Source organism: Rhamphochromis longiceps, linkage group LG16, assembly GCF_057381845.1.
Source record: "Rhamphochromis longiceps isolate RC_006_pf linkage group LG16, R_longiceps_female_GT1.1, whole genome shotgun sequence".
Classification (NCBI taxonomy): Eukaryota; Metazoa; Chordata; class Actinopteri; order Cichliformes; family Cichlidae; genus Rhamphochromis; species Rhamphochromis longiceps.
In genome coordinates this window covers 21,489,686-21,502,154 of record NC_140572.1, presented here as the reverse complement: position 1 = coordinate 21,502,154, position 12,469 = coordinate 21,489,686, and the positions used below count along the sequence as shown (strand labels likewise).

Sequence of the window (12,469 nt, the reverse complement as noted above, 5' to 3'; positions counted from 1 at the left end):
AAAATACTAGCAGGCTGTGGGAATAATCATGTGAAAGCCTGAGTGCTGCAAGCTCAGATTCAGTGTGGACACAGCGCCACGCCCCTACTTGAGGACACAATCTGAATGATGATGAAGCTCATACAAATGTGGGAGGCTTCATTGTGGGTCAACCTTTCATGGTGTGAGACTCGGATCGTGAATGCTCGCCAGTGTTCAGTCACCCATGAAGACCTGCACCCCTGCTTGGCTCACACTATGGAAGGAGTTCTCATGGAACCAGGTCTGTGCCCAGGCTCAAGCACTACTTACACCCATCAAAGGCCTGAGAAAGCAGGCTCACCACACGAGAACAGAGGAAGACAGTTTAAACCAAATGGGCATGTGGCATCAACTATGTCAGAAATAACTAACTGTGAAGGTTAACATCTGTTGTAAAGGTGAAGAAAAGCAAAACCAAATGGCGAGCTGGTATTTTGTGGTGCTCATGGAAAAAACTTCAACAATCAACATCTTTAAGCTTGAGATTCTTGTGAACTTTGTTTTGGTCATTTGTTGTAGTCAGTGAGTTTCTCTTTTCTAGTGGCATTAGTGACCTAGTTTTAACCGCAGTCCCTCTTCGTATCTCAATCTGGTTTGTATGTGTGCCTTTATGTATGGCATGAATCCAGGTTATTGATTGGTACAGAAGCATGGTACAGCAAACCCATTATGCAGATCCATTCATTTGTTTACTGACCCATTTTCATCTGCTCTGGGAGTCTACAGAGAAACAAAAGCCATACAAATTCTCTGACATTTACTGAACAATCAAACATATGATTTATTTGAAAATCCAAAGTTTTGTATCTAAAAGTACATCTGCTCCTGCCATATTATGATTACATGAGACAATTCAATCTATATAAGGCTCTGAGTTGTTTTACTACTACTACTTCTACAAAAAAAAAAAAAAAAAAACCTCAGTGGAAAAAATGATTTTAACCAAAACTCATTATAGAAAGACATGCTCTCCACAAAACAGGGAAACCACAGTGGGGGTTTTTTTTTTTTACTTCCTCTTGGCTTTTTTGAACAAATGAAAATCAATTTTTTCCCCCCTAATAAATTCAGTGTTTGAGCAGGTTCAAATTTGAAAGTTATCAAATTCTTTAATGGTGCAATTCTTAAATAACATCTTGGTCTTGGATGTTTTCTGTCATTCCAAATGTCTGTAGTAATTAGTAAGATCCAAAGACAACTTGTGTCTAGGGCTTTGTATCAATTAATCCTTTGATAATAATCCAAATCCTGGGGTTTTTAAATGTCAGAAATGGCACCAATCCATAGGTTCCTTTAAACACAATGACTGATAAACAAAGATACTCTGCAATCTCATTTAAACAGCGTTTAAGATGATATTCTTACCAGATGTTGTTGAAGTTGAGCCTTAATTTGTTGACCTTATGAACACAAGACTTCGTTTCTGTAACCAACCATTACCCAACCTCAAAAATAAGGTCTTAAAACCAATCCCTGCATTCATTGGTGGTTTAAAAATACCATCCCATGGACCAATGCATTGTTCCTCACGCAGGAATTCCACCACAAGAATACAGCTGTTCATATTTTGTGCAGCACGGTAGCAAAAACTCAACCATGCCATTCAATTTATAACACTGTCAGAGACATACTTAATATCTTGGTATAAATGCCATCGTACAGATTCCAGATTTATTTTTTTCTCTCTGTATTTATTGCAAGCAAACAATGTCCATTGGTCTTTGACTCAGCACTTCTCTAATTGCATGTTTGTGTTACTATCGTGTCAGGGCTGGATATGGAGCAGCACTCACTCAGAGAAGCCTGGCAGCCATGTTTTTCCTCTAAAAGTGACTACACAACCCTGACTCTCTGGCACCTCCGTAGCCTATGTGGTTTTGGCCTAAGTGTTGGAGGTAGAGTAAAAGACACAGATTCTTTGTATTATCCAGGCTTTCTAGCGTACAGTACTTTGGCTACCGTTATCTTGGCTTGGCCGCACAGACAACAATTTCCGTACAGTATCAAATCCTTAAGAATTTTATAATTTCAGTCTGGAGTCAAAACAGTAAATCAGTGCCAGGAACCTTAAACCAATGATAAAATGATACAGAAACACATACACATCATATTTTAACGATATGTGCTGGCATTACTGTTTGTTCTTCTTTCAGCGTGCACTAAAACTTTTAATGATATCTGTGGTCTGGAAGAGGCTTTGCTATCTTTGTGTTCTGCCTCAATCAAGTTATGAACCCAGTCAACCAACAAGAGGTATGTCCAGTCTCAACTCCAACCTCCATTATCTAGTTTCCTAGACGGATATTCCAGGGAGTAATGAGAACACCAAGAGTTCCCCAGAACATTTTTATATGACAAAAAAGTTTTAAAAAGCTGTTGAGGTTTTCCATGTTTTCAAATGATACAATAACAACACCATTAAGCAATTTGCTTTGACACTAAAGTAACATTTTGTTTAGTGCATGCCTCTCATTACCTGACTCCTCGGGAGGAGGTGAAACAAGCTGTTGTGATTTAAGAAATAATCATTTTAATAGTTAAATTCAACTCAATGTAATCTCAATGACATAAATTGATGTTAGCATTAGCATTAGCATTATAACATGGTTGAAGGGTGTTTTTCCCAGTCCGTCTTTACTTCTTTTTTTAAATGTCAATTTATTGGCTACTCTAAATGCCGGTATTAACAGATTAGCAAATAAATAAATCTGTCAGGCTCTAATTCGAAGTGCTTTATATACGCAAAAATCTGAACTATTCAGAAACTAAAAATTACAAGAGGAAATTACCATAGAAATCAAGACAAAATAAAACAAATAGAAAAAGTTAGTTGAGGACCAAGAGCAGTTGGTAGTAGTAGTTCAAGATGCCCCAGTAAAAAATAAAATAATGATTCTAATCACAATATTTGATCTACTTTTCAAACTAATTTTGATTTCTGCCAAACCTTAAGTAAAAATGTCTACATGTTTAGTTGTTAGCTACTCCTAATCAAGTCTTCCAGGCAATCTTTTGCTGCCATTTGCTGAAAATGGCAGTATGCTAGGGCAGAAAACCACAACCAAAATCACTGAGCTCATCACTTAGGCTTGAGCAGCAGCTTCTTTAAGATTCTCCTTATAGACTAAATGCAGTTATGGCTCCAAAGGTGTATACTACTAATCTTATCGAACCAAGCTAGTTGAAAGGTCCATTAAACTGCGCTAAGATTAAAAATAAATCCCACAGGACTTCTCTTAGGGGTGTTAATCCTTTAAATACAATGCCTATCACTGTAAGCATGTTTATATTTAGCCTAGAATAAAAATTACTAAGATGCTTTCTTTGTTACTTAAGTGACTAGACAGCAGTTAAGTTTAATTATAAGGAAATTAATATGGTAGTGAAATTCTGGAACAATTCTGCTGATGACTGATGATACTGATGATATTTCTTCTGTTTGTTTATTTTGTATTTGCTGTCATCTGCATGTGTCTTTGTACCAGGAAATAATGAAATCCCCGTTATAAAAAACCCCCAAAACGTTTCATCTCTGAACATTTAGTCAGTACACAAAACATGCAAGACATAAATATTAGCCAGACATTGGCAAATATCATTTTATTTGTAATATGTAATATAATATAATATAATTACAAGTAGTATAATTGAATTATATGAATTACATTAAAATAAATGAAATTATTTTTCCTGAAAATGAACAAGCAGCTACAGTTATTTTAGTTATTGACGATCAGATGCATGACTAAACTGACAAAGGCATATCTTTTGAGATTAATGGAAAATGCTGATGCACACAAAATTTAGAGTATTACTTCAAAGGATATTTGTCAGGAAAATCAAGCCCATCTTGTAAGGATGTCTAGAAGCAGCAATAGATTTTCCCTTTTGATGTTTCACGGTCCATATGTCCCTCTTAAACTGGTGAGGACCTGACAACACAAACGTTCTCACACTTCAGCTGCTGTGATGCAAATAGCACCGTGGCTGGAGACTTTCGTATTCCTACTTGTTGCATAGAGCATACGCATATGAACACACGCACATGGACACAATAGAGACATAAAGAAACACGAAGACAGCAGACGAGACTCTACAGCTATTTCTGGGGTTGCCTCCTGTGCACAGTTCCTACCCTCCTCTGTGTCTCCCCCGGCGGCTGGGACCTCTTGCTTTGCATCACTCCCACCAATCCTATTGTCCTCCGCCTCATGCTGCCAACCTCCAACCCCTGACCCAAGACTTTACCCTTTTCAAACTCTCTTGCTTCGCCCCCTCCAACCCTTATTAGATGGAACCTTCTTCTTTCAGCTCATTCAGACCCCTTCATGTCAGGATTCACTGTGAGCACTATGACAACAGAGAAGCCAGAACACATACTACTTTAATACCATTGTTACATGAGGCTCCTCCACTGTCTCAAAGTCCCACATCCTAGGCTGAATCCTGGAAGGATGTGAAAGTTGGTTGCAACCTGAATCTGATACTTCCAGCCCCGCAGAGATGTGTTCTTCCTTATGTGGGCTAAGTGCTTAACAATATGCAGTAAGTACAGAGTATCACAGGAAAGGAAGAGAAGTTAATCTCTCTAGTAACTGTATACACTCCATTCTTGCTGACCTCTGTGAGCAAGGGTCAGTCCATTACTTTATTGCTTTAAGCACTAATTAGCAGTTTTCCACCAGCATCCTGCAACATCCTGTTGATCCAACTGGACATTACAATGCGTCTCAGCGTATTATCTATGGCACCATTTGTGACGCTATCTTATTATCTGTGAGTAAACACTAACCATTTCCAATGTTTTATCCCATGATTATGTTTTGCTCTATGCAAACCAATAATGCATAATGCTTTGGTAATTGATCATTAAACATATTGCGCTTTTCATTTCTATAACTTTGCATTATTTTAGAGATTAATAACTGTCTAAAGTGCTTTTCTTGTACTTTTTTGGCACCTTGTTTTTGGAGATATGAGAGCTCTCAGTGCAGCAGGAAACCAGATGAGTTACTCACATGTTATTGAACACATTCAAGTCAAATTACAACAATAAAAGCAGAAATATTGGCTATGAAAATGCAACACATATAAATGTGATCCATGTGACTAGGGGGTCTAGTTCCAAATATGAGGCATGTTAAGCATACACCAAGTATTTCATAAACTTTTCACACATAAACACATGAGATCTCATAGGTTCAGTTGCTTAAAGTTTACTCTGTACATTAAATAGGATTTTTTTCCAACATTATTTCCACTTTCTGCTGCTCTATGGTTACACTACTGTTTTCCCATACGGTAGAGGCCAAAAGCTAAGATGACTTATGAGACCTCTCAGTGGTGTAGCTATAATATTCATACAGCGAACTGATCTCTCCTCTGGTCTGCGTGTGGTTATAAGGTCAAGCTGTTTTTCAGACAGAAACATCTGGGATTTCCTCTACCCCAAAGCTGCTGTTCTCTATTGTTTTTCCACATATAGTAAAGCTACGACTGGCTTCTTGAAAAACAATGAAATGTGCACATGGTAAAAGACTCAAGTTGTGTAGTTCAAGTTAAATTAATGTCAAATCTAAACTTCAGTAATTTAGTCAAATTGAAATCCATCTTTTCAAACCTTCAATCAGTCTGAGTGTGAAAAGAAAAAGCCTTCCCCGACATTCTCCCCGAGCTACTGGGTTTCCTGCAGCTGTCGCTTCATAAAAGATCAGCCATAGCTGATTTTCATTTGCTTGGCAGAAGTGCCTCTTCCCGTCTATCATGCCTTTCTCTGGAGGATAATAAGCAGACAATGCAAACTCTCACTTGGAAATCTTTCACTTGGTCAGGAAAATGATTCCTGGCAGTAAAGAATGACTCCTCTTATCACATGTGGCACCCAATCAAAACAACATTAGCAAAGAGGAGTCATGTGCATCTCCTGCATCTTACATGAAAGCAACAAGCTTTGATAATCAGCTTGAACAAGATTTTCTTCTGCAACAGCAGCACGATGGAAAAATCTTAATACCGGTATATTAAATATGACTTTACACATAATTCTAAAAGGCCAATAAAAAGTCATAAAGGATTGCATGAGTATTCATTTAAATTCCTGCTTAATTCATCCCAAGCGCAGCACTTGGCTGCATCCCAGTGGTCCCAGGCTGTCTGGCAAGGCTCTTCATATGGTGAGCATTTCTCATTGGTGTGCTGGGGTACCCCAGATGCTTTTGTCTTACGGTTGTTTAGCAGCTGCGTAAAAGCACTGAGGACAAAGGCCTATCTGTGGAGGGTTGAATACACTCAGTGGGCACACAGCCAACAGCTCAACCCTATAGGCTCCCACAGTTGAAAAGCGGACTAATATATTCAACTCTCACTCCTGACAGATGATCTTACGGTGAAATTAGCTGGAGGCACCTTTATTTCTTTTCAATTCATCTAAGTAGTTTTACATTTAAACCGTGGCCCACAAAAGCCTATTCCCAATTGCTTTCCAAGTTTAAGAGAAGTAAAAACACTGAAAAATGTAACCAATGTCATACCTCTTCACTAAGTTCCACAAAATTTGGTTTGCTAGTTTTGGCACAATCTAGGCAAGCAAATAGCACTAAAACCATACATTGGCTTTTCCCCCAAGTGATAACCTCTGTAGGTTGAAAATCAAACCTAACGCAGTTCCTCTAATGACCACAACACTGGCTCAAAAAGTCAACAAATGCAGACTTCAAATGTTAAAATGGCCAAAGTTACAGCATTTAAAAGCAGTCAATAACTTGAGTTTTTCATGAGTTAATTTCTAGTATTTTATTAGTTGTTATTTAGGATTAAAATTATCAGGTATGTGTGCCTGTGCATGGCATCCATATGGTTTATGGAAACAGCTCACCAACCAAGCTCACTAGCTAAATGATAACTTCACCCACTCCTTCAAATATGGTAACTTCTGGCTCCAAGACAGCAACTGTGAGGGTTTTAATTACAGAATCACTAACTAATGGGTGTTTTATAGTGATCGCTCCTTGGAGAGAACATAGAAAAGGAACTTGCACTTAAGTGTCCTTAACTGGTACACTTTCTAACACTTGCTAACTCAAATCTTTTATACACTCAAGATATAGATCTATCTATATATATCTATATATATATAGATCTGAAGTTCAGTCCCCCACTGCCACCTTTCAGTTAATTGTACTGGTTTGGACAAATGGAATGGAAATAGTATTCCAAAGCTACAGCAGGCTAAGACACTTGTGATCAACCAAACATGTCTACATAGTCCAAATATCTTATTAAACAAGATAAATTTGTTTAAACCACAAACTCAGTGAGCCTGGAAAAATCCAACATCTCTCAAAGGTGGAGTGCTCAAAGTAGCTATGGCACCTGAAAGCAAACTGTTTCTAGCCGTTCCAAATTTCCACGAGCAATGTTTGGGTGAGAAGTCACACTTTAGAGACAAGACAAGAAGTATGGGTTTCACATGCTGTTTGGAAAATGTTCATGCCTGAAACATTAGTTAAGACAAAAAAATAGCCCTCTGTCAAAACAACTCAAGACAACCGTGTTTTGCACGCATGAGCCCTCCGTTTTGTATGTTTGGCATCTCCATATTTAACTGCCAATACAGCTTCTAAAGCACAGACTGAATTTGTCCTTTGAGTTCATGTCCTGCTCTAAAATTTCATTTTAGTGATCAACCCATGGCTCCAAACACCGAGCTCATTGGTCACCGTTCAGAGCTAGCGTAGATATCTAGGCTTAGTCATACTATTCTGTGTAAAGTAATCAGTCACCATTCCACCTCACTTGCATTACAATCAATTCACTTTTTTACCCATAACTCGCATTGATAATTGATTATTCTGGGAAAGCATTGTTGACTATTTCAATTCCCTGCTCATGTGACACATAGAAAGTGTATCAAACCACATGCAATGAGTGTTTTTGTTTTTAATGTGCTGTGGAAAATGTGGCCATCTAGAGCAGTATGGTGTGGTTTACTGTAGATAGCAGAAAATGCTGCACTGGGGCCAAATGCCTACTGGATCAATGAGTAAATGTTCATCAGCTGCAGCGTCTCTTTGCTTTCCCCGAGCCATTATCTCCCAAAGGCCTTCTGGAACAGTCATCTGACTCTGAACAAAACACTGATACAGATTGCTACTCCACTGGCAAATATCTCCTCTACACTCTGCATACATGCACTAATGCCAGCATAATGCATTTCCAGTTTAACTTTGTTAATCATGGGTGTCTTTCTGAAGTCTAGCAGAATAGATAAAGGCCAGATTGTATCCTTGGCATATTTTGTTTCCAACACTGTTGCTTGTGCATATCTTAAAAGCTGTTTCCCCCCCTGCACATAGAGAGTATTTTCAATGCCATAGAGTTTTTAAAGCATATGGCAGAATGACACACACATACACTTGCCTTCCCCTTCTGTTTTACTGTGAATAGGCTTTTAGTAAAAAGTGGCGAGGGACATGCTTGAACAAGGATCCCCACTCATGAACGTCTATTCTTAACATCTAGTGTCACAATAGTCAATGGCTCTCTTTGTAGTCGAAGGACTTATTAGCGCAACAAATTAACATGAGTGCCTGGGCTAACCTGGCTGTCAGGAAGCAAACTAAAAGCAACTAAAAAGGGACATAAATGGGTTGAAGATGAGAAGAACTGGAGATATCAGAGGGCACAAATTAAACCAGGAAAAGGGGACAACAGATGGAGTCTTGGTTGCACTAAAAAGGCATCTTTTGTGAGCTTCATGGGCCTCAACCGCTGTACAATTACCAAAGATGCTCAGTCACATGCGTCGCCAAATGGAAAGCAGCCCAGAAATCATGTAACTATGACAGCAACTGCCTCATTATGCAGGGTATTCACAGTAATTAAAGATTGAAAGCTGAAGACAAAGAGATATTTAATTTCTGATGGTGATATAAAATGTGGGATTAGTTGTAATGTTTGAGCAACAAACTTTATATAGACTGAGCTGCACTTCAGACAGTGAAAATCTATGGGAATTAACAGCAGAATGCTTTGGCTTACACAAGCAAACACAAAACAGCAAAGTTCAAATTTGCTCTCAGCACTCTTTGAACATCTTTGCGGTGACTCATTCTCACAGTCCTCTGGGGGTTTTTTTTTGGGGGGGGGGTTTTCTGTGCATATCTTGGGAATAGAAGGATGTGTATATGACCACCACCACGACCGTGACTCAACTAAAATTAGGGGCAAAATAGAAATCTAACTTTCTGTTATTGCTCAACCATCAGTTGACAAGTTTCTGGTTCAGAAAGTGCAAAAAAACATCTCTGCTGGCACGGGATTAGTAGTTTAAGGGTCTTTTCCCTCCTCAGACTCCGGACGCAAGGTCACAGCGCACACAGTTCACCACATGGGTTTGTGACAGTATGTGTGACACTGCTGATGTGTAATTAGACACTTTCCAAACAGCATCCTAGGTCTGATGTAGACAGAGCACACACAAGTCACACCCAGCTCCCGTGTTTTTGGGTCATCAAAACACAGGATCGATTCTGTTTAAGCCTGGAAACTTCCTGAAAGCGTTAAATGTTCATGTGAGTCAGTGCAAACTGAGCCATGAAAGTACAGCAAAGAATTTAACTAAAGACACATTTAAAACTGTCTGCTATGATTATCTCTTCTTTTCTTGAATTTCTCAATAACAATGACGTAACATTTGGATCTGTTTAGCGACCAGCCTTGATGAACTTTTCCACAAGGCCTCCACAGTGAAAACAGGACACGGAGACTAGAAGCTTCACAAGTTTCCACAAGAAGGAAAAAAAAAAAAAGTTGCTTTCTTTTTTTTTTTTTTTTGCTATCAGGATCAGGCTCCAAGAAGAACAGACACTGTGTTATGTTAATCAAATAAACTGCAAAAGCGAAAATGTTTTTCCAAACATGTCTTAAATCCGACCAGTAAATTTAGTGAAAAATAAAAATAATCTTTGCTTGACATACTTGTTCACAATAGCTCAAGGCCTACAATCTGCATTAAAGAAAGTTTACCGGACATTTATGCATGACATGCTTTTCTTGCTAAAAACAAGTGCGTGTTCATCACATGCGTGATAGACGTCTGTCATCTTCATGCCAGCACTCTTCTTTTAGATGTTTGGCTCAATGATAAATAATCAGCAGAGCCAACACTACAGTTTCTTCCTGTTTAGTTATCAAGGGAGCTAATAGCAGCCAACTACTGCTCGCTGGGGTAATAGTCACAGAACTAACACCAAGAACTTATCAAGTTATTTGCGGAAAATGTCTTCCTGTCTTCCTCTGAATAGAGCTGGAGGAAAGCAAAGTCATCCTCCCACAGTCTTCACACAACCCAGTTCACTGTTAAAATCATTCGGGGGCAAGGACAGAGGAGGATCTCTCTGAAAAACATGTCAGGTGGAGTTCACCAGAAAAACCAAATTAGACATTTAGTTACACAACCACTCTATGACCGCTACACTCCGTAGTCTTACACACATTCGGTTCATGATATCTATTCGAGGCTTTTTACATGTGATCCTTTTTGTGTTTGCAATTCTTCTTGACACGAAACAAAGCAAATCACTGAGAGGAGCACAAAGCACTTCTCTGATTCAACCAAAGGGGACTTTTTACAGCATCTAACAAGTCTCCAAATCAATCTCCTCATGCGCACAACAGGCTGTCGTGTATTTTCTGAAAGGGCCACAGAGCATATTTGAATATAAAATGAGAGCTTTAGCTAGTGGACAATGCATAAAGGTTGATTGCCATGCAGAGTAATGTCCTCTGTGAGACACTGAATAAGGGTCTGTGGGGAATTAGTTCACAGGGCATCCGCTAGGCAACTTGCAATTCAGTGAACTTCTCTCTCTACATTAAGAGCCACTGAAGTCGCACAAAGGAGCAGCTCCAAATTAGGAGCACAAAGGCGCTTCTGTGATAGCTTCATAGCGAATTAATGAGCACTGATACACATTCTCACACAGTGTCCTTCCCTGGCCTCAGCTGCACTGTGACAAACAACACATGGTATTAAATGTTACACAGACCCAATCCAGCAGCTCAAAATGGCATTAATGGCCACAATTATTTAGCTGTTTAATATCCAGCGCAGTGCAAGCTGAGAACATTTCATAACTAACATTTAATTGTTTTGGATGTGTTGCCAATTTATCACAGTTTTAACGTTATTAAACATCCATGGCATGAGCCCCTCATTCCTCCCTGGAGCCCCGCACCCCCAGGTTGCGAGCACAGATGGCAAACACTTGGTACCGTCTCAGCTCAGCCCTTCAGATAGCAATTACAAGCTCTGGCACAACACAACAGCCGATCATGGAGCGTCTGACAAATGCAATATGCTGCTTCCAGTACATTTTAATCAAGCTTTGCCAGTAAAACACGCTGAGCTGTTTGGATGGGAGACGGGACAACAATGACAACCTTTCACCTCAATCAGCGCAACGTGATCAATCACCGCTGACCAATGTGATAATCGAGGACTGATAATGAAGGGCGTGGCCAAGTGAAAACTTTTAATCAAACGTTTTCCCCAAACAGTTCAGCCTCTGTGGCCCTTTTTTAAAAAAAGTTAAAAGAGAAACAGTGAAGGCAGAAAACTGAACTGGACTTAACACCTCCGCAGACTCGCTCAGAGTTGACTGCAGGAATCCTGACAGTCCTAATCTGTCTAATCGCTTTCCACAAGTTGCTTCAGCAGGCTGCTCTAATGCCGATTCTCATGCAACCGGGTCAGGTAAACAACGTCCTTCTGTGGCACTAGTAGCAATAGTAAAATTTCACTTATGCGTACTTTTAAACAATCCGTGCACCTCGAAAGTTAGAGCCAAGTGTGATCTATGCTGTCATCACAAAAACAAAAACAAAAAAACAACAGGCGTTCATTACATCCGTCGCGAACATCTGTTGGTAAAACTTACCCATTTTTCCAAGTTTTCCTTGGTTGTCTGAAGTTTCGCTATCAGCTGAAAGTTGAGCCCCAGCTACACTGATGTTGCGTCCTGGGATGCACACACTGACCGCCTGGCTGCTCCAAAACTCAAGGCTGTCCCTCTGGAGACAGCCCGGCTTACGTCACCACAGAGGGGATTACTGATGGGAGGACGGAGTTCACTCAGCCTGCCCCCTCCCTCATCTCTCCTCAGTGCAGAGCATTAAAAAAAAGTTAGCTCTTTACTCTTGGTGAGCAATTTTATCTTGACGTATTTGTGCGCACAAAGCCCCATATTGCGCATAGTGGATGGGTTATCGCCAACGCTGTCGATTAACTGATTAAATAAATAATTCAATCATGATATCAACCTACTCTTGAGCCCCAAAATACAGAATAACGAGCTATTAGGACGCATGAGTCAAAATGAGAGGCCAGAGGTCACCAGAGGGGAGTGATTTCCTCTCCCGTACCCTGTTACATGGCTAATCGCTTGCT

General features: G+C 39.7%; 1 protein-coding gene across 2 annotated transcripts in view; it reads right to left on the bottom strand.

The window, feature by feature from the left end:
* gpm6bb (glycoprotein M6Bb) overlaps positions 1-12,117 on the bottom strand; it is a 29,103-nt gene extending 16,986 nt beyond the window's left edge. For both annotated transcript variants that reach the window (XM_085384125.1, XM_085384126.1), the window contains exon 1: positions 11,961-12,117. In XM_085384125.1, the coding sequence (XP_085240251.1) occupies positions 11,961-11,964 (4 nt within the window). In that variant the 5' untranslated portion in view covers positions 11,965-12,117. The remainder of the gene's footprint in view (positions 1-11,960) is intronic.
* Between the last annotated feature and the right edge of the window lie 352 nt (positions 12,118-12,469).